The sequence below is a fragment of the Urocampus carinirostris genome, chromosome 8 (assembly GCF_059441175.1).
Source record: "Urocampus carinirostris isolate Australia breed hairy pipefish chromosome 8, RoL_Ucar_1.0, whole genome shotgun sequence".
Lineage (NCBI taxonomy): Eukaryota > Metazoa > Chordata > Actinopteri > Syngnathiformes > Syngnathidae > Urocampus > Urocampus carinirostris.
This window is the reverse complement of record NC_142356.1, coordinates 39,055,724-39,079,084: the sequence shown is the minus strand read 5'-3', so window position 1 is coordinate 39,079,084 and position 23,361 is coordinate 39,055,724. Positions and strand designations below refer to the sequence as shown.

The following is a 23,361-nucleotide window of genomic DNA, read 5'->3' as shown; positions in this document are numbered from 1 at the left end:
GGGTTCTGGGACGGATTATGGTCGAGAACCGATGTTCCACTGTACAGCTACATATCATGATCATATAATAAAGTGACTGACTTTAGTGTACAACATATTTACAACTAAATTGACTAGTAACTATACCTTCTGTTTTTATTCATTGGGAGTTTGCCCATGATGTCTACATGTGTTTTGTTGACTTGGAGAAGCCATTCAACCGGGTTCTTCTGGAGTATGGGATACCGAACAGTCTTATCCGGGCTGTGCGGTTCCTGTATGACCGGTGCCAGAGTCTTCAAATCTTCCCCCATATAGGTGATCTATAAAAATGACTAATATGTAGCTTACATATTCAGTTGCAGGCAGTTGTCCCCATTACAATTTACCACTGGGAAACTCTGCCTTCATTTTTGCATGGCCTGTGGTAAATGCACATAAATGATTCATAATCCTTGCGCTAATACACATTTGATAGTGCAGAATGCACCTGTCCTTGCACGGCCAGTAGGGGGCGATGACACTTCTTAGGAAAAATGCTGTACAAACTAATGCCAGCTGCTGTCATTCACGAGGGAAGATTAAATGCAACTGCAAAGCAAAGCCTCAGAAAGCAATGTCAGCGTCATTTTGAAGCAGAAACGTGGCAACATATTCAAGCATTTACAAGCACTGCACCCAAAATAATAAAAAAAAAATTATACCTGAAAACACATTTAAGTTCAAGCATTTTCAAGGATTTCATGCACCGGTACAAACACTATGTGAAAAAATAAAGACAAGAGCCATTTCACAACAAAACAGTTTTATATAAAACATTTTAAATGGACAGTCAATAATAAAAATTAAACAACAAAAACAGGTAAAGGCCGGGCTTGACATTTTGAGCGTTTAAAGCATCCATAAAGGTGAACGCCACTTTCAATTGTTACTAAAATGGCGTGGCAGGAGAACCATGACTACGTTAAATCAAGTTGCCATTTCTTCTTTGCTTTCCTCGGGCTTATCATGCAGATCTAGCATCATTAGCCATCAACCGCTAGCTGTTATCGGCCTTGGAGTTCCTTACGATGCCGAGGAAAGATGCAAATGTCTCAAATGTCAAGTACGACAAGTTTCATGCAAAACTACCTTATTTTTTGTTAGATAAATAATCGTTCATGCTGGTTTGTCCATGCCAGTTTTGAGAACATTTTGCAGTTGGTTAAATAGAATGTGCTGCGGACTTATTAGCATCTTTGGCTAGTCCTTTTTTGTGTATACTGTATTTAGTCCAGCACACATTCTATAACTGAATGGATATTTTGAATAAAATAACGAATTTTTTTTAAATACGAGCAGCACATATGAGATAGATCTGCCACATTTCTCACACAATTTAAAACAGGATGTGCACAGATTTGCTCACTTGAAATGTTCCGGTTAGACTCTACAAAATGTGACTTAAAGGGACATTGCGTATCATTTAGCGCCTCCTAGTGCTAAAAAACACCGATTTGAATAAGAAGCAAAAATACATGAATTAACATATAAACGTGCATTCTTTTAAATATTTATAGGTTGAGAAAGTTGTACAGTGGGACCTCGCTACTTCGCGGTTCCACGTTCGCGGGTCTAAAAAATAATAATAATTAAATTTAAAAAAATAATAATAATAGTTTAAAAAAATATATATAATAATAAAAAAAAATATATATATATATATATATATATATATATATATATATATATATATACCAGTATATATGTTGGTTTTTTTAAAGCATTTTTCAAGGGGCGTTGCTACTTAGTGGTTCCATGTTCGCGGGTTCAGAGCTTCGCAGGTCTGAAAAATAATAATTAAATAAAATAATGAAATTTTTTTTAAAAATTTAAGCATTTTTGAACGGGCGTCGCTACTTGGCGGGTTTTCAGTTTTCGCGGGTGGTTTTGGTCCCCATTAACCGGGATAACCGAGGGATTACTGTATATTGGACATGACTTTAGGCTCATACCTAGAGCAAGCAAACTGCGGCCTGCATACCACATATGGCCCGTCAAGCTTTTTAAAGGAGCTGTACAAAATTTGGAAATTTTTTAACTCTGCTGCCATCTCCTGGCTTAAAGTCATGATTGCAACATCCCTAACACTCATCTCGTTCATAATTCGCATGCAAGTACGTGCATTACTTAGACGAGCTAGAATAAACAATTTCCATCTTTCCTAGTGTTTTGGCATTTGGACTATACTTGAAATAGGCCTTTTACCATTTTTCGTGCTGCACTAACAAATATAAAACACGTGGGGACGAGCATCAAGTTACTCTCCACCCAAACTCCTTCTCATGATCCTCCTACAGGGTTCATGCACCCTTTTCATGTGCAGCTCTAAGCAGGTTTTAAGGACTTTTCAATTAGTTTTCCCAATTTCTCTAGTATCATTTAAAGAAATAATACATTATTAAATCGTTATTAATAATTATTAATTGTTGTTATTAGCATAATTATTGATCCCACCTACAGTAATGATGTATTTAGGGTGGGTGTGCAAGCCAAGGAAAGTAAATGATTCTCAAATTTAACCTATGCGTGAACTAGGCTACTGTGAATATGAACTGCTCATGTATTTTACTACATTTAACTTGCTGCCATCAAAAGACATTTTACTTGAATGCGTCGTCTATCGAGTCAAACTGACGCGGAACATGGCAACAATTTTCAAGCACTTTTCAAACCTTGAAAACATATAATTATATTTCAAGCATTTGCGAGGATTTCAAACACCCGTAACAACCCTGCTCCTGCCAGATAGGCGCGGTAGAAAAATAATTGTAAGGGCTATTTGAACTCAATTGAGCATTGTTAACACATAATAGAGAAAATCTTCTACTTTCACCTTTTTACAGACATTTCAAAACGACGCACCCCACCTCTAATCTGGTTCGCCAAATGACCAAAAAAGTGCGACTAATTAAAATGTTGTTTTGGTGCCACACTCGTTGAAATCCTAAACCACATAAAGTGTGCAGAAGCCTTGACCTAGACCAGGGATTCTCAAGTGGTTGGCCGGGATCCAAAAGTGGGTCGCGGACCTGTTTTCAGTGGGTTGCAGGCCTTAAAAGCCTCCATTAAAGATGGTTAGTTAAATTCCTTAACGTTAGATGGTGATTATGCCTTGCTCAATCTCTTTTTCGTGTTCAGTCAATCGGTGGCGGCCCATTTGTGTTTGACAGGGATCACGTCTTATTTTATTGTGATTTTGTTGGTTTCATTCCTCTTTTCTTTTAGTATGCGTTTTTTTAAAAACCGTTTTAGGGGGTGGCTACTAAATGATGTCGGCTTAATTATTTTTAGTTTTCCTGGTCATTTTGTTTTTGGAAAAAAGTTGAATATATTGTACTATATTTGTTTTAAACTGCACAACATTTTCATCTCATAAAGTTGAGAATTTGATTTTTTTTTTATTTGGGTCAAGACTTTTAATTAGGGTGTGATGGTGGGTCCTGATGTCAGACATGTTGAGAAACACTGACCTAGAGGACGCTGACAAGATTGTCAGCAATCTTGCTACTATGGGTGCCTTAAAAAACCAAAAACCTTGTTAAAGGTTAGGCAAAAAAAGAACAATTGTGTTGTTTGTTCACTGAGTATCTATAGTTTGTATCCTTCCTTCTTATTTTTCGATTTCACTAAATACAGATACAGCTAGTAGTCAAATATTACGCAGTGTCCCTTTAAATCAGAGTGGTACTTTCGACTGCTTTGATTCATCTGAAAACGTGGACAAAAAGAAATAAACATTCAGGAAATTTTGATGAATGGTCAAATATCATGCTAAACAATCACATACACAAAAAACAGTCTGCTAGTGTTACATGCATACCCTTAGTTCTTATCTTGGTATGATTTTCTCAACACGTTCCCTTAAAATAATAGTCTTTTCTTTAAAAAAACTTTGAATTTAACTTGCACCTTTATAGGCAAAACAACATATGTGGATACAAAAAAATAAGGTAAATAATAACAATAATAGGATCATCAAGGGTTATGACAATAACGACGATAATATATTTATACATATAGTCCAAAAAATGTGCTTTCTACAAATCTTTGGAACAAAAACAAACAAAAATAGCCAGAAAAGCCACATTTGGAAATATAGAATACAATAGTATAGAAATATGCACAATAGTAAGGTGTTTTGCATTTAAATATTTTTTTTTTCATTTACTTAACAGAATCTATTTCTCACTAGTCTCAACTACTTAGTTTTTTTTTCAGGAAGACTTAATCAGTGTTGTAGTTGCTCATTAATTACAGAGCCTGAGGGAAGAATCTAATGCCTACAATGGGTAATACTTGAAATGAAAGGTAAATGCAAAGCAAAATAAGAAGAGTGTTGTTACTGTAGTGTTGCTGATTTAGTGTGTAATGGAAAAAATCTGTAGAAATTTGGCCGAGAATAGGCAAAATATGAATTTACAGTTCCCAGTTCTTAAGGCCTCGGCAAACTCTAGGAAGGAATCGATAGGATCTTATCTAAAGACAAATTAGAGGGAGCTGATTTTTTAAAATTTATTCTAAATAATCTCTCGTTTCTTCTTTCATGTGGCACCATTAGGTGGCCCCATTGTGCAAAAATCCATTCTGATTCCACTGGCAGAAAATATCCTCAGTGCTTTTAATAATAATTTCCTTTGTATTGTCATTCTTTGTAAGAACGAAATGTCGATACACCTGACCCGTTGTAGCGAGCCGATTTTACCAATGTTATAATTATTATTGGTCTCATTTTACTGTAAATTTGACTTTTATTATTTTTGAAAACCACTCATCCTCACGAGGGCAACAGAGATATTTAACCGACTAAAAAAATAAAATAAAAAATAAAATTCATATATAAATTTTCTGATTCCACTCCATTTTAAAAAAATAATTAAAACATTCCATAAACTGTATGAAATGTAGTATTCTTTAACAACAAATACTTTTTAATACAAATTAATGTGACTTTATTCTTTTCTAAAATAAGAAAAAAATATTTTTCTTATTCCACTGTATATTTTTAAAATACTTCTTCAATAAGAAAAATGATCCTGAATATTGTATGAAATCCAGATTTAAAACATGTTTGTAATTAAAATAAAAAAATAAGTATTTTACAGTATATTCACCTTATTTTTTTTCTAAAACATAATAAAAAAAATATTAGAATTAGAGTATTATTTCTATTACCCCGTTGTATTTTATTACACATAAAAATAGTGCTTAGAATTAATTGTAATTTAATATTTTAATTTTTTTTTCAATTTTAAATAAAAAATGAGGAATTAAAAGAAAGTAAAAGGAAAGTTTTGTTTTTCATATTCAACTGTATTATACTTTATTGAGTAAAATTATCTGCCAGCGAAACGAGAAAATTTTACATAAATATATGATTTTACCTATTTTACCACATTTTTCCTCAGTTTTCAAACTATGTATAAAAACTTCAGTCATTCTTCAGTGAATGAGTCCGTATTAATTTATGTATTTGCTACATATATTTAAATACATTTTAGAATGAGTTGCAAGGGAATAAAATGCTTCAACCTTAATCCCATGCAGTAAAAGCTATATCCTGATACCAAACTCATCACTAATACAAACTTAATTTTTTCAGGATATTTAAAAATGAATATCCAAACTCTATGCAAAAAGACGTTGGGCCAAAATATCTGACGTTAAAGAAAAACAGACAATAAAAAATAATGACAAATAGGGTCACTATTTTCAAAGGTTCTAAATTTGGTAAATTCGAGTCTAAACTAATTTGCATATCATAATTTAAAGGTTCACCTGTTTTGTATAGCGAAAAAACTCGAGGGAAGGACCGGCGCTGGTGAGCCTCCTTCAGTTTTGAGTCGTCTCTTCGAGCTGCCGTTTTCAGTCTTGCGCACGCAATCCGTTGGCGAACTTTTTCTCGCGTTTCGCTGCAGCAGTTAAGCTTGAACATGCACGTTAGTCAAAAAAAAAAAAAAGTTCAACGCATACATCCTTTGGAAGAACGTCCGAGCTCCATCACAAGTCTTGTGCTGCTGAATGCGGAAGGACTGAGAAGGTGGGGTAGGGGATCTACAATACAGCCGTGCAATAAGGGAAGGTGGCTATGTTTGCCTCATTTTTTGTCGCTCTTCTCAGTAGGGTGTTTCTCTTTTAAATGTAAAGGCCACCCATCAGTCTTTCTCTGTTCTGTGTATATAAGAAAACACTGGGGTGGGAATTTGGTGAGATTGAGTCCGAGTTGGGTGCAGTCCGCTTTCACGACGACAGGTAGAGCACTTTCAGATTAGCTTGCTGTAAGAGCTCCTGGGAAATGTAGTGTCTCTAATAAGGGGTGAATCTACTGTAGCCACCCCTGTACAGCGTGGCCTGCAAACATCGAGGAGAAGAGTTAAACACATACAGTACTTGTCCTTTTGCATCTCAATCTTAAGGTTCTCCTCAATTGTAACTCAACTAACTGATTTACACGATGGAAAAGTGCATTTTCACTACTTTGTAAAAGTTTAATTTACAACCTCGATAACACTAAATTTTGGGGACCCATAGATCTCTGTTGGGATCAATGTTCCCGCTAATTTTCCACGGGTCTGAGCGTTCACACAAAGTCGGTGAGCAACGCTTGAAACAACAGTGAGACACCATAATCCCAAGTGTGGCAAGATAATTAATTATCAAACATGTCCAAAACTTGACATCAAGTTACATTTTGCTGAGTTTCCGGCAATGCAAAATAATTTTTCTCTTTTGAATGAATTGACTCATGTACTATTGCAAAGGTTGTACAGCCTACGTCATTTGTTCTTAAAATTCTTTCACAAGATATCCATTTCTTTTTATGTCCTGATATATTTTGTCCCATAATATTAACATTTTTGGGGGCTTATTTAGTCGGTTGTAAGATACAGAACTGTACTTAATCAAATTTTTTAGTGGAAGTACAATGTTGGCAACAAGATTCACTTGATATAATTGGAAAGTATTTGAATGCAACACAAACTTTTTATTCTTTTTTCTGTTTTTTTTTTCTATTTTTTTTTTTTTAATTCCTTTAAAAAAATCTCATTGTGTTTATTTTTTCCGAACCGTTTTTTCCAAGCTTTTTTAATTTTGTTCTATATCTACTTTTTCCCTACATTTCTTTCTTTTCCTTTTTTTCTGGCTTTTTTCTAAATTTTCCTTCTTTTTTTCTCTTACTTTTGTTTCTTTTTTTCTCAGCTTTTCACTACTTTTTCATTTTAGTATTTTTTTTTCTTTTTTGTTCTATTCCCCCCTTCCTTTAAGTCATTTTGTGCATAATTTTACTTAATATTTGGTCATGTTGGGATTAAGAAGCAAAAACAACCTGAAGAGCCGTTTAGGACCCGAAAGAGCCAGTTCCTTTTAGTGAGCCAAGCCGAAGAAGCCGGTTCTCGACATACTCTAAAAACTTTACTCAACTTCGTTCGACTTCAAAATACCGCATTTGGGACACAACGTCAGGGGAACCCGTGTATTTTTACCTTGATGCACTGTAACTTTCACTTAAGCCGCTTCTTCATAAGTAATTTTGAGCCCTCATTTTTATGCGCTGGCTAGATTTTCTTGTGCGCAGAGAATGTGCGAGCAGTGCGCAATTGCGCACGCGCGCAGCTTAGAGGGAACACTGGTTGGGACCCATAGATTTTTGAGCATGCGAGTCCCCGGGACCTATCACTTCTCACAAGTAAAATGAACACTGATGCATATATGAACAGTGTGCCTCAAGGTTCAATTTAAGGCCTTTATTATTTTTATTATTGGTGTTGTTATCAGAAGACAGACTGGATTTACCATTGTAATGATGATGGTCTCCATTGGGTCCTACAGTTCTAAAGACGACTTACCATTGCTCCAACACCGTAGGCAGCCGGGGCAAGTGCAGCATGGTAGGGGTCAGCTGTGTAGACTCGTCCGTAGCTTTAGGAGAGAAAAAATAAAAATTTAAGATCAGGACTAAAAGCAAAATATGAATATTCATCAAATAAGGTAAAGAAGCCAAGGATCCACTTAAGTCATTTACTATGTTTACATGCAGGCAATAGTCTGATTAGGATCACAAGTTAGATTTTTCGAGCAATTCAATGAATCGTTTACATGCCTGGAGACAAACGAATAACCCCATATACATAGTGTTTGTGAATATCCTGATTACCATAGATAGATGGGAGCAACGTCATCAAATATATATTTCCGCAGTTTGACATTAAATAAAGGATGATTTCCAAAAGTCAACAGAAGAGCGGATAAATATATCTTTTGATAAGTTTAAAGATTTCAACACATTTAAAGAGAATGCAGCCTAACAGCAGAAGACAAATGTATCTTCTTTGCTTTAAGTTCCTAGACTTTGTAAACAAAGACAGGTACACACTAAAAGGACGTATGAATAATAACAAAAAAAAAAGACGGCAATCCCGAATGTGAAAAATATTTGCTAATATGTTTCATATTAGATTAGACGACTATGTTCTATTCGCGATAGACCTAGGCTCTACATAATCAGAATACTGACAATATTCAGTTTCCAATAAGATTTTTCCCTGAATATTAATATGCCCATATGTAATTTAGTTGAAATTAGCGAAGTATTAAAATCCCCAAAAAGTAAGTAAGCAGGGTGAACCCCTCACCTGTCACTGTAAGCTGCCGCTGCTGCCGCGGCAGCAGCAGCGGGTGTGGCCACGGCTGTTGGCTGGGCGTAACGATACGCAGCATAACCTCCCTTCGATGTAGCAAAGACAGGAAAAAGTGAAGAGATTTGTTAAAATCGTGCATGACAATTAACACACAGTGAGAAGCCGCCAGCCAACTACAGGGTTACAATGTGAGGAAAAGAAGAAAGATTAACGGGCAGACAGTCAGCAAGACTAATTTGGTTTAGCATTCACCAGGATGTAGCTCAGGCTCTTTGTGACTTTCTCCATCCATGAGCAACCCACGTACAAAGATCTACAAATTGTGCACATCGTGCCCTTTGCTAAGTTGGACACGGAGGGAGAACAGTTCTTAAAGGTAATCCCAAATTCTTAAACATGCAAAATCTGAGGAAATACTACATGGTTTATGTATAAAATCTATATACAGTATATATTTAATCGCTATGTTCCAATTGTTTTCTGAGATAATGCATTCTGAAGACAGCCTAACTTAATCTTAAACTGTGACGTCATCAGAGTAACCCCAGCACACTTGTAAGCAAGTCTCCATATTGTTTTACATGTTAATTAGTCAAAGAAGTTACGAGTCTTTTCAGCAAATTTCGCTTGTTTTTGTGGAGATGGCCTAGGCGTTGTGTCGCAGGTGGATGCAGTAATGCTACGGCTCATGATGTTAGTCTTTTTTGCTGGGCGAAAGACAAAAATGTTGCGCGGAATTAGACAAAAATTGTGAAGAACATGCCAGTGTGTAAGGGCCCTTCAAATTCTGTATAGCCTTTTGAGACTTTTTGTGATTAAGGGCTATAAAACATGACTTGGTTGTTGTTTCAAGGCAAGTCTCAAGGCTTTGGCTGTACCGACAGTTAAGACTCTGATTTGCACGAATAAAGAAATGGAAAATCAGCATCTTCCTTTGGTACGGGTTGAGAGAACCTTAAGTCTGAAGACGGCTAGCGTCGGCATGTGTGACGTGCGCGCGAAAGAATATATTGGTGCTTAGGCATCCTTGTTGCCCTTGTAGACAGTGTCTGTTGTGTTTGCCATGATCTTTGATTTTTGCAATCCGGAGATGGAATAAGAGCTTGCTCTGTCCACTCCACGCATCGGCCCGGTATTGCAGTACCTCCGGAAGCGGTGCATTCGCAATGATCGTAGCAAGGCTTTAGGGCTAGGACCTTAGCTTGGCCTTTTGGCTGAGAGTAAGTGTCCCGGCTCCTAGGCTTTGTAGCGTATTATGAACTGACCGATAACGGTTAATGGATAATGAATAACGAAGACAGAACAATAACCCTTAAAAACCCCCTTAGCCCTCAGCCATCAAAGGTTGCTTGCCTGCCCTGCGAATCCGGCTCAGCATGGGAAACGGCCTCTTATGGTAAGCTTGGGCTATGCTATCCAAGGCATCTCTCCACTACAACCATAATTTCACCGAAGCTGAATATTTCTTTCGTATGGAACAGCGGAGTTGAAGTACTACAAAAGCTTCGCAGCACCGCTGGCATCAATGCCAAAGCCCAAACTCGTTCGAAGTCCAGACTCAGGGTAATCAAACAAAGTTACATTTTGTGTACCTGCTTTCATATGAAGGCTGGGCTAAATAACGTGTTGTTGTTGTTATCAACGAACTGTGCTTCATAGCATAGTTGCTAAATTACCTCCATGAAAAAGGGATAGAAACAGTTAATTAGATCAGACACCATCTCAGAAGAAGGGTCTTAAACATTACCTACCAAGCTGCGTTCAGAAAACAATCACTCATTCTCTTTCGTCTTTGTCGCGAATGTCAATGTCGCCCTCGCCCACTTGCCTCAAGCAATGGTTTAAATTGATAAGGCTGTATTTTTAATTCTCTGGTACTATAACAAGAGTGCATATACCTTTTTATGGCCAAATTCAAGCACTTTTTAGTACAGTGGAACCTCGGTTTTCGAACGCCTCTCAGTTCGAACAAATCGAAGTCAGACCAAAAATTTCGAGAAATTCTTGCTTCGCTGTTCGGTCAAAAAAATCGGAGTTCGAACGCCGGTAATGCGTGAGTGCGTACGCTAGGGTGCGATGCTGAGCGGCGTACGGGTGTAGATCGCTCTGTTCGTGACCAACTGTTATCACGAAGCGGACGCGCTTCGTTTTGCTTTGGCTTTTAATATAGGTGTACGAAGTGTTTTAACCCCTAATTATGCCTCCGAAGAAAGTCAGTGCAAGCAGCAAAGTTGCTACAGGTGAAAAAAGAAAAGTAGTGCGCACAACTATTGCATTTAAGAAATAAATAATAGCAAAATATGAAGGAGGTGTGCGACTGTCTGATCCTCTCCCCACCGTCTACCTGCGCCTTCTGCTGACCACCACAAAGACAAGAAATCCTATGCATAATTATTTTCTTTATCTTTTTTTTTAATTATACACGTTCATGTTAGCGTAATCTGTCGTACGGAAGATTACGATAACGCGAACGTACGATTAGCCTGGGTTAGCTTTATGTTTCCGTTAAACATTCAAGGTAAACATTCAGGGTGTTGGAACGGAGCCCAACATTTAGGGTGTTGGAACGCAGCCCCCTTTCCAATGAACCGCTCACCACTTGTTGTGGGGACCCGGGTGCTAAATGATTTGTAAATGATCTGATTTTTTTATTTTTACACATTTATGTTAGCGTAATCTTTCGTACAGAAGATTACGATAACGCGAACGTAAGATTAGCCTGGATTAGCTTTATGTTTCCGTTCAACATTCAAGGTAAACATTCCGGGTGTTGGAACGGATTAAAACGATTTACATTATTTTTAATGGGAAAAATGATTTAGGTGATCAAACAAATCGGTTTTCGAACAGGGTTCTGGAACGAATTATGGTCGAGAACCGAGGTTCCACTGTAGCTTTAAAATAATAAATCAATAGTGAATCAATCCCTGTGTTAAGAGGTCACTAAATGCTTGGAAAAATAACCAGATAATTTTATAAATCCTAAGCCACGTATTAAACCAGCAGCTATCATTCACTGAAAGGGGGGTAGAAAATGAAACAGAGATCCTGTGTCCCATTTCATTAGTGTTTGCTCCACTCTGTTTGGTCTATATTGTATTACATTTTCTTGTTCTTTTTCTTACTGACAACACTCTTTTTCTTACTGGAGAGAGGAAAGTCAATTCTTCTAAAGTACAATTTGTGTGTGAACTAAGGCGTGTCGTGGTCATTTTTAAGCAAAACGTTTTTTTCCTCTTCATTTAACGCGTGGTCTATCGAGTCACACTGCCGTGAAACATGGCAACAATTTAAGGTATTTAAAAGCACTTCATTTCACATGTTGTGTTAATGTGATTCATCATTTTGAATGTGTTGCGTTACTTCAATGACATCACAGTTCTACAGGAAATAAGCCAGATGGGTCAAATTTGCGGGCCCTGTCGCGTGGAATATTTTGCAACATATATGCAAGATTGTGGGGAGGAACACTACATGTTCTGTAGCTAAATGGGAAAAGAAAATCTGAGAATACCTTTAATGTGTGACCTTACTAAAAACGTACATGGAAAGAAAGCAAAAGAGATGAAAAAGGTTCATTTGCACACTACGGACACACAAAAACGTACGATGATGCATTAACTGCATTTCCTGCTGACACACACAAAAAGGCCCCTCAGGTGGCCAAGCAACCAAATCACAGACACAGCATGCTTTTTCCCCCGAATCTTCAATATGAACAAGTAATGAGATCAAACATCCCTCCATCAACACAGACTGCCGCATTCTAGCCTAAAGATCGGTCACGACCAAGGCCCCGCATTCAGGAGCAGCACACACGTTGGCGTCGCAAGGCAATTGGGAGGACTTGACCCGTGGAGGTGAAGCAACGGAGAAAGAACGTGAAAGAGGAAGGAGGTGAGGAAAAGGTTGACCAAGAAATAATGAGAGGGCGTGAGGGATTGGTGGATTTTAGACCAACTTTAAAATATTAAGTAGAATGAGGGGGAGGATCTAAAGGTTGGGGTAGGTCAGCCTTATCAGTACAATTCGTCTGCATGCCGACACTGATTTGAGTTAGCATGCCACAAAGTGAAACACACAGGGAGACTCCTGGAAGGGGTCTGAATCAGATTGTCACTACAGGTATTCTGAGGACGGAAAACCTCAAATTCCCGTTTCGGTATCGTCGGCGCACTCAACTGATTTTCCTACTTTGCCTTCACAAGTGGATTGTTATTGCTGCGTTCTACCCCACCTTTTGCAATTAGGCCATCCACAGAGTCGCTATTTTCCCAATTGACATTCATTTTGGTAATTTTGGGGGGAAAAACAGCCCTAAAAATGGATAAAAACGGACTGATTCAGCTGTTAAAATTAGATTCCAGAAACCCAATCTTAATCCATGTGTCTTGTGTAGCTGACTGCACAGGAATTAAAGATAATTTAGCAAGTATCTATTATATTTTAACCAAATTGTTCTCGTAAAATAATAAAACAATACTGCAGATGAGCATATTTCTCTAATGCGGCAAGTGGCAGGCAAGGTTTATTTTTATTTGAAATTATGAGTTTAAAATAAAGTAAAATAAAAGCAATCATCTCCCATTTACAAGGTTGCTCTTATTTTTTCTCTTTTTGTAATGTATTGCATTTTAAATAACATAAAATTTTCCCCTAATATTTAAATAAAAGCATTTAAATAATGGACTAAACAAAGAAATAAAATATCGCATGATTAAACATTGTATACAGTATAAAAATATACCTTCACTGTATATTTTAGAAATCTACCTTTATCATAAAATTCTCTTGTGAACAAAATAAGCCACACCAAACATTCATTTTATCCTTTTTTTTAAATAAATCACAAATTAAAAGCCCTTTATTTATGCTTGAACACTTATATCTCCTCCCTGCTGCAAATCAATTTCTCCCCCTTCCGCAACTCCACCCTTGTCAGATTTCAGTGAGTTAGTAAAAGAGGACAGAGAAGGCATCTCAATCTCAGATGGTCAAAAAATGTCTAGCAGCACGCAGTCATTGAAGACGAGGAGGATGCACACTGGCTCTCGCTCGGAGAGTTTCAACCCTACCTGAGGCAATCTGCCACTAATGTCCTGAAACACTAGTCTACAGAGAGAACAGAAACAGCTCTTGTCAACCTGCTCGCGCACTCGCACGCACCATTACGCACTCATAATTGTAATGGTACACAACTCACAAAAGCACAGAGGCAAACCCTACAGAAGAACACTCATGAATGTGAAAGAATCTCTTTGTGTTTATGCAACTTGTATTCGTGTGATAATGAATTTTATGGAATGACTATTGGAGTTATGTCGGAACCACTTGAGAGTTCACGTTTTTGTGGGTTTGGTCTGTGCTATTGTCACACTTGAACACCTACAGGCAAAAGGGTTCGAAACATAAGGAGGACCGGGTGAGTAGGTGGGCGGAACCAAACTTATACTTACATAAAGATCGGTGGCACTGTAAAAACCTTCCTGATAGGTCATCACGCTGAGAAAGAGAAAGTAGAACGGAAAGGGAAAATTGCAGTGGTGGGGGTGGAAATTTAAACAGGAAGTGTGTGGGGGAATGGGGAAATAATGGCGAGGAGAGGGAAAAAAAATAGTGATGTGCCACAATTTGGACAATGGAGGTAAAGATAAAATTGTTTCAAAACATGTTGTGAAAGAGAGAAGAGAAAGAAAAGTGAGATTATTACACACCGTGCAACATGCATAAAACAAATCCACTTTTTTGCATACAAATGAGACACTAGAGCAGGGGTCACAAACTTTTTCGATGCCGAGAGCTACTTCTTTGTTACAGATTAGTGCAAAAGTTTAATATGCATTTATAAAATAACTTGAAATTACTATGTTATCACTAGTAATTATTGGGAGTGGGGCGAAAAAAAAGGCTCAGAATGGTACCTCTACATACAAGCTAAATTCATTCCAGGATTGTGCTCGTATCTCGAATTGCTTGTGTTATGAGAGAATTATTCAGAATTGAAATGTCTAACAACCAATTGATCCGTTCCCAAACTCCCAAAAGCATCAAAGTCAACCCTAAATAGCTATAAAACACATCTTCATGATCAATAAAGAAACTCTACAAAAAATAAGGGGCGAGTGAAGATTGACGGAGCACGAGAGACTGTTGATACCTTAAAAAGGTAATACTTAAGGGAAATGTTACTTTAAATGAACACACACACAACTTTTCTTTACCAGAAAAATCTCATTTGTTTTTCTTTAATTTTTTTGCCTTTTTCAGTTAGTATTTTTCCCCTATTTTGCTCTTCTAGCTGGACTATTAAAGCTTTCACTTTCTAAAGGTCTTTAAAAGAAAAAGGTTTCTAAGGCGATTTCTCTCTGCCTCCCATTCAAAATGTTACTGTAATGCATAAGGCAAGCTTGATTAAAAAGAGCAGTAGAATGAACAGTGAGGGGTCATGAGCTGTCTCTAGAGGTAGCCTCTGGGACAAAATTCGTGTTTCCCGTCATATGTCCAGCAAAAATTTTGATCCAAAAAAATCATATATATAAGATCTCAAGTTTAGAGGTGCTCGTATATAGAGGTATGAGTGTGTAATTGATGGGCACATTCTAAGAATTGGGTTTTTACCTAATACTGTGTTGGTGAACCCTGCACTGGAGTCAAATTAGTTACTGATGATCATAAAATTGGAGATGGACAAATTGTATTTGCATTTAGCCATGCCTAAATGTGTCATGGGAACACAAAAAACCCCACACCACGCCCATGGATAAAATTTGGACCAGGAAGTCAGAGGTACTCACCCAGGGTAGGTAGGGATGGCAGCTTGCGGCACAGCTGCCCGGACGGCACTATAAACGGGCCGTGCACGACCCCGTAGGTGAGCGCCGCGGAAGGTTGCCGCGGCCGTGGTGGCCGCTGCTGCCGCTGCTGCAGGGTAGGGAAACCCCGGGACTGGAAAATATAGAGAATACAAACTTGAAAAAAACAGCATAATGCTAAACATGATGAATATTGTAAACAGTGTAACCTGTGTAGAGCTCTGGGCTGTACATGGCTCCCATCACAGGACTTAACTTCCAGCCAGCTAAAGGTAAACAAATCAAAACATTCAATTTAAGAAGATGATGAAATAGAATACCAAAGTAACTGAAGTATATAAAATGGAGTAATTAACACAGCCTAGAACATCATCAGCTGCTTTCTGCCTTGTCTAAAGGACATTGCAATACCACAGCAGATAAATCAACATGACAAAGGGCTCTTCCCACCCCGACCACCACCCCTTTGACTTTTTCTTTTTCTCTTATAAGTCTTTACTACATGTTTACCCTAAGTGCCATGTCTAATCTCGTTGCATAAAATGTTTCACAAGGTTGCTATCGGTGACAGTAAAGACAATTCAATTTAATTCAGCGCTGCTAACGTTGACGCAATAACCAGCAATTTCCTAGTGTGTGTAGTGAGCGCTAACAACCACGGTAGCAAAGGCTTACAAATCAGCTCAGATAAAATTAGCCTGTTATTTTTTTCCAAGAAGGGATCACAAGACATGTATTATTCAGCAATGCTAGCTTTGCTAGCTGCATTAGATCAAACATCAACTTCATTTCCAATTTGCCATTTCTTTGGTCACAGTCCTGCATTTGGGTTCCCATTTCTTTGTAGGCTCCCTTCTCTATCAGTTTTTCTCTTCTCTCAGTCTTTCAACATTACCTCATTTGGTCAATGACTTCTCACAGCTGCAATTACTTGTTTTTATTTCCTTCCTATAATGACTCTCCCATGTCACTAATTAAATAGTGTCTCATTGAATCTGTGCTTGATTGTTGTCTTTGACTCTTTTTCTCAACCTTTTCATTAGCTGTACCAAACCCTTGCCTGCTCTTCCAGATCCCGAGTACAACCTAAAGAACTTTTGGACTGTCGCCTTTACTCTTGGAGTTTACTGGAACAAGAACCCCTCGCCGGGCATCTTGGACAATAATAATAATAATAATAATTTCCTTTGTATTGTCATTCTTTGTAACAATGTACACAGAACGAAATGTCGATACACCTGACCTGAATCCATGTGAACCCAACCCTGCCCTGATAAAATACCACTACTAACTAATCTTTGTGTGTTTTTTAGTAGTAAATGATTATTCATTTGAATTAATCTGCCTTTCTTATTAAAGTCAAACGGTAAACATTGGAATTACCATAAGGTAGGGCTGCAAGACCCTCTCCATTGGCGTACGGGGTGGTCACCTTCTTGTTGGTCATCACTCTGGCAGTGGCATTATTGACCTAAATGGAAAAGGAACCATATTATCTACTTACCATATTCTAAAAAACTATATGGTAACACACTGTTAAGGGTACACTTAGAATTAGTTAACTATGAATTGCTCTTATCCCTTCATAATTCTCTCTTGACATGGTAAATTCTTTTGATGAGTAGCAATGGTATTTGATAGCATGCTTTTCATTTGAAAGAAACTATAAAAACGAGGATCCTCTTGAGTGGTCAAGGCAGTTTTTGCACACAAACAATGCAACCAAAAGGCATACAACAAAAAAGGAGAAAAAAATCCAAGTTTATTGCATGGCTATACTTTTAATAAAAGGAGGGGGGAAGAAAGTGAATTAAGCAGCAGTTCCATCAGTTGAACACAACGCAAAAGGAAATATTTGAAAACAAATTACACACGGCCAATCCAGAGCATTTTACATCCGCAGAGGTGAGCACGACGAGACAATCAGCAAGCATTGAGGCAGCAACAGAGCAATTCAAAAAATAAAAAGTTCGGCAGCCCTCCCAGTCACATCGCAGAAAGGGAGAAGAAAAGGTGCGAGACAGAGAAAAGACAGATAGAGGGATGCAGGTGGAGGAGCCAGTCCACATAAAATACACAGAACACATACATTGCAGTGAAAAGTGAAACGAACTAACCGAAGAAGCAAACCTAATGCTAAACGGACGCATACTTTAATTATGGAACACAAATCAAATGGAAGATGAGAAAACATTTGAGAAGACAAAAGAAATGAAGGGAAAAAAAAGGGTGGATTTCAATGTCATTCCTGGAAAAAATATAATGAAATGAAAATCAAACCGAATGAGAATCAAACAGTTTTTTTGTGAAACACTGTCAGGCATCCCAGTCACTGTCGCACACCGGATCTTAAAGACCTTCACAAAGGCAACAAATACACATAATCATAACCAAACTCGTTAATCAAGGCGACAAAGGAACAGAAAATAAACAAATTTGTCGATATACACGCATTCCAATCCTTTATATTTGAATGTGGACCCAATTTGAACTACTTGAACCCACAATTGGTCCTCATCCTCATTCTCGTGCTCTCCCTCTACATCTGTCTGCAGCGTATAGTCTAAATGCGCACGTATTGATGATCTGCTACACTATCAACTGAACTATCACTTGTGCTTCCGCGTGCTGTCCTACTAAAATACCAAAATGCAACTACTGGCTGAAACAAACGACAGATGATGTAACACAGATGCTAAGAATAGAGAGTAAGAGAAAATAAAGAGTCAACCATGCAGGATACACAGCTTTGGAGTTCAATACAGTTCAAGAGGTGATTGGAATGAATGCATGAGAAGTGCTGCAGGTCATAATTGTTGCACTTGCAGATAGATGCAGTACATTCAGTTGCAAAGGTGGCCTTCATTATGCCATGCGGTCAATTGCTATTCTCCAAATATTTTTTTATTCTCCACCTCCCCAAACAATCACAGAATTAGTCAATCAGGACCTTCCAATCAATCGCCCATGGCTGTCGTTTTGGTGCTGTTTTTTTTGCCCCTTTCTTTTTGATCCCAATTAGGGCAGATGGGGTGAGGGGAGAGGGGTTTCATTCAAAATGGATGCCATGTACACAACTTACCGTTGCCGGGGGAACGGCGTGGGGACACGCCAGCAGTTACCGTGGAGACTGACAACAACAACATACAAAAATCATCAGGGAAATAGAGAAAAATATGCGTAAGAAAGAAATGATGAGCCAAATTATAAAAAAAGAAATATAGAACACAACGATAACAATGACCTAAAAGAGAGGGAGTGATGTCACATGTAAACAGTTGCCTACATCGACCAAGCTGAACCAGCTACGACACTCACATTAATTGAAAGAAAGAGTAAACACAAGGAAACTAACAGAATGAGGTAAAATCTTCAAATAAATGCTAAAATTATTAAATGATTCCGTTTTACAGTGTGATTTGAATTCTATGACAGGATAGAAGAATATACATAGGCAGAAAAGGGGTGCTTTGTGGGAGGACACGGACAAAGAGACGGACAAACTGACTGGCAATGGTGAGAGTGAAGAAAGCTGACGGACAGAAGAAGAGAAGGGAATGATAACTAGCCTTCCACTCTGTTGTTCTGCACCCACGCAGACAGAAAAGAGTGCTGCGCATTCACAATCACAACCATGCGGAGGAGCTTCACTTGCAAGAAATAAAATACGTACAAAAGCAGACGGCAAAAGCGTGGCGTAGTTCAGCTTCAATACGACTTTCCACAAAATCCTGCACTCATGCTGGCAAAGGCAAATGAAAAATAAAACCACCGTGTCATTTTTTTAGAGGGGGATGCAACACTGCATGTCAAAAATCTTTGGAAGCTTCATTGACACCGCACGCCTCGATCCTAAACAGCGGCCATCAAAGGCCACACCATGCATACATCTCGTAAAATACATGGAATTAGCTTCATCAGACGCCATGATCCCAACCATGCAGCATTCGCAAAACTCCTAACACCGGCAAGCACTAACTTCATAAAAAAAGGCAAATAACAACCCCCTGCAATCAACCGGAACACAATAATAGCCACACATCATGATCAAAGATGGAGTGATGATGGAAACTGCAGGGAGAACACAAAAACAAAAGTCCTCCATGCTTGCGGATATTATCAGCCGCTGCGCTGCCCCGACCATGCCTGTCGTGCTACCACGCCACCCAGCATGCTTTGCAAGCCATACGGGCTTTAAAAAACAAAGAGCAATAGTAAACAAGAAGAGGTGCGGTCTCCTTGGACACCAGCGTGTGCACCATGCTAGAGTGAAGGCAGACGGGTTAAGAAGGTTTTGAACACAAAACAGCTATCGGGAGAACGCCATTCACTTTAGATATGGAATGAGAACAAGGGGGGGGGAGGTTGTCCTTCTTCAAATTAAATACGCTGGGGGTGAAGGGAGGAGGGGTCGAGTTACCTCAATTTTACGTCCTTCTACGAGGGTACCGTGAAGCTTCTCTCGGGCCCTCTCTGCATCGGCACTTGTCTCGAATGTGACAAAACCAAAGCCCTGAGAGAAAATTGGCGATCATTAGATTGCCTATCGACAGGGTTCAGCACATACAAGCAACTAGCAATGCTGTACCGGCTATCGATGACACAGCCGCTATCCATCACAGATGCTAGCATTAGCAGATCACGTAGCTGACAGACGCTAGCATTAAAATTGGCAATGTTTGTAAATACTGTATATCAGGTTTTATAAACTTAGCAGATTTATTAGCAAAACGATTTTTAGAAAAATTGTCATTAAAAAGTAAAAAGTGTGTTTGTAACATAATATGAATCTTTGGCTAGAAGGAAAATATTGTATAGGTATTGTAAAGCAGCGGCTTTTGCAAAAAAACAAAAATCAAAAATGAACATTTTGATTTCGTTTTTTTCCCCCAAAAATCTTGTCTCATCAACGTGAACTTAATCTCTCGTTTTGGTCATTTTTAAAATGAAAGGTAATTCCTCGGAAACATGCAAGTTAAACAAAGTAGTGATGAGATTGAATCTTTTTTAAATTGTGATATTTTTTCCCCATCATAAAATAGAAGAAATGCGGGGTCTGATCCTGGACTAGTTTATCTTTAAAAACTAAAAACTTGAATTGTCATTGTCACGTAGTAAAACATTGTATGCAACGAAATTAGACATGGCACTCTAAGACGAACACGCAAGAAAAACTTTAAAGAGAAAAAGAACATAAAAGACTCAGTAAATAGGCAAATATATTTACAACTTAGTCCTTAGAGACTAGTCTATGTTACAATAATAGTTCATTGAAAAAATAATGCATTGTAACAGTGCAATGAAAAGCTGTGCAAAAACATTTAGCGGCACCAAAAAATCAAGATGTGTACGTCTCAGTTTTTGGCGCTTGTTTACGATGGTGAATGCCCTGTGACAGTGTCTCTGAGCTCGTTTTTTTCTCATTGCAAAAATGAAATGTACAATACATAGATTTTTTGGGGGGGGGGGGCGTTTTCTGTATTTGAAACACGTGTTATTAATGTATATCTAAATGGGAAATGCAATATATAAAGAAGTTATTGTACAGCAGCAGCATTCGCAATATATATATAAATATATATATTTTAAAAACTATAGAAAATTTATATTGATTTTTTTTTTATCCCTCACTCTTGTAAACCTGATCTCTCATTTTGGTTATGACAAAATTGTATTTTCTTTCAATATAATTTGTCTTCCCTTTTAAAAGGTGGAGGGAGGAAAGGCAGGTTCGGATATTGGGCGAGTTTATATTGGAAAATACTTTTAAATCACATCCCTGTCAACTTCTAAATTTCCCACATATTTTATAATTTTTTTGTATCATTTTAAATTGTGTACGCTGTATAGCAGTTTTTGTACATGATTTGTTTTTCTATTAATAAAATGTTCGAGCTGAAATAGACAAGACAGGGTCAACTAAGTATCTGTGGGGAAAGAACTAAGAAAGATGGATGCTGAAAGAATTGTTTGTGTTGTTAATTTAGTAAAAAAAATAATAAACTTGTGTACACAAATTACAATTGTTTTGCAATTTAGTAAAAAAAATAAACTTGTGTACACAAATTACAATTGTTTTGATTCTACAAAGTCTGCCTTGCTTTGAGTAAATGGGTTTATAATCTCTTAATAGGGGGTATTGCAATCATGAATAAGAGAAGCAATTTGCTGAGGTGGACAGGTATGCTATCCCTCCTGCTCGCCTTACCTTGGATCCCCTCTCGTTGAAAATAATCTCAACATCAAGAATTTTTCCATATTGCTGCAAAAAGAAGAGAAAAAAATGAGTTTAATAATACCGCCACTTGCCACGAGATGTCAGCACTGTTCCAGCCTGCTAAGCGCTGGCAGTGAGCCAGGGGAGGCGTTCCTCCAAATATGTCTTCCACATGTGTGCACCATACCGTTCATGCACATGAACAGATTTAACAAAGAACACCAATTGTTTACACCAATTGTTTACACGCTGATAAAAGGGCATGCTAATGTAAATGCAACAAATTAACGATTTAAAAATGCACAATGGAAACCCAGATGGGCTAAATAGTGATCTGTCACTGATGATTCAGAGGAAAGGGGCTGTCAGAAAACGGAATAATTCAGTCCGCATACCCCAAACATCTGCCGCAGGTCGGGGTCTCGGAAGCGGAAGGGAATGTTGGACACGTGGAGGCGTTTGGGCGTCCCTTTAGCGTCTGAATCATCTCCGATGCTCCCGCCGCCGCTCCCTCCCCCAGCTCCTGAGCCTGGCTGGCCATCAATCTGAGAGGAGCCATCTGACTGCTGGGGCCGCAGGGGCAAGGGAGGAAAGAACACATGATTTAAATAAATGTCTCCATTTACCTGCGTTATTGTTTCAGCCGCCTAGTGTGAGGAGCTAATGGTGCTGAAAGTCAGAAGAGATGTTTCTAATAATGGGGAATTAATTAGGGAAATATAGATTAGCAGGTAACAACATGTCTGATTAAACCATGAAGATTAATATCGCTTGCAGTATTGATCTGGTTATTTGTTTTGCATAGGAAACAATTCATCATGTTCTAAGCGTTTTGTGACATACTACATCAATGCCGTTGTAATATCGACCCAATTTATAAAGTATTGGGTTGCTTTGACCAAATTTGGGGTTTCATCATTCTAATCTAGTTAGATTTAAGTGGTCACAGTTTTGGATAGCTTTATGTACTTGACATAATGAAGAATTTATCAGAACTGTCTTGTTAAAAATGGTTTGGTTGTGGCAGGTAAATTACATTTATATCTTTGAAAAAGATGCATTAATTGACAGCTATCTTCTGAATTTTGTTTAATGACTACAAATTAAAGATGCTCTCTAGTTTATTCTGTTTCTTTTTAATGTGAAATGACATGCCTAAACTTCAACGACCAATTATAGAAGGGAGGCTGGAAAATGATAGGTGCAACAGTGACTTGCTGATAAACAAGCTAAAAATTGGAATTTAGACTTAATGAACAAATGTATTGTTAAACATTCAAGCAAAAATTGTCACATTTATTGCAAAATAGTCACCAGAATCATAATGTCTTTTCTAGAAAATAAAAATAATTTAAACAATATAGACTTGTAGGGATTGTCAATATGACAATTTTAGATCAATATTAAAAAGGACTTGAACAAGATCATGTCGCCATGGGCCTATTTAATTCTTTTTCAGTAATCCCTGGCCTGGATTCTGCCCTTTTTTTTGTCAACAAAATCAATACATGTATTAGCGGGCAGCACGGCTACGCAGTGGTTAGCGCGTGTGCAGCACAGTTCTGATTTCATGAGATCAAACCTTCTGTGTGGCATTTGCATGTTCTCCCTGTGCTTGCGTGGGTTTCCTCCGGGCACTCCGGTTTCTTCCCACATTCCAAAAACACGCATTGTT

At 38.0% G+C, this 23,361-nt stretch overlaps 1 protein-coding gene and 1 pseudogene across 6 annotated transcripts in view; one reads left to right on the top strand and one right to left on the bottom strand.

Moving 5' to 3' along the window:
- Positions 1-767: 767 nt before the first annotated feature.
- The window catches only part of rbfox2 (RNA binding fox-1 homolog 2), a 60,805-nt gene continuing 38,211 nt past the window's right edge, over positions 768-23,361 (bottom strand). For 2 of the 6 annotated variants that reach the window (XM_088342649.1, XM_088342653.1), the window contains 10 exons: positions 22,082-22,252; positions 21,678-21,731; positions 19,890-19,982; positions 16,853-16,940; positions 15,679-15,735; positions 15,452-15,602; positions 14,114-14,159; positions 8,652-8,743; positions 7,866-7,938; positions 768-6,369 (listed from right to left, as the gene is read on the bottom strand). In XM_088342649.1, the coding sequence (XP_088198775.1) occupies positions 6,325-6,369; positions 7,866-7,938; positions 8,652-8,743; positions 14,114-14,159; positions 15,452-15,602; positions 15,679-15,735; positions 16,853-16,940; positions 19,890-19,982; positions 21,678-21,731; positions 22,082-22,252 (870 nt within the window). In that variant the 3' untranslated portion in view covers positions 768-6,324. Of the gene's footprint in view, positions 6,370-7,865; positions 7,939-8,651; positions 8,744-13,732; positions 13,770-14,113; positions 14,160-15,451; positions 15,603-15,678; positions 15,736-16,852; positions 16,941-19,889; positions 19,983-21,677; positions 21,732-22,081; positions 22,253-23,361 lie in introns of those variants that run through there. The other 4 variants (XM_088342652.1, XM_088342650.1, XR_015851158.1 and 1 more) reach the window with 4 other exon arrangements.
- On the top strand, positions 9,727-9,816 carry LOC148361845 (U2 spliceosomal RNA; annotated as a pseudogene).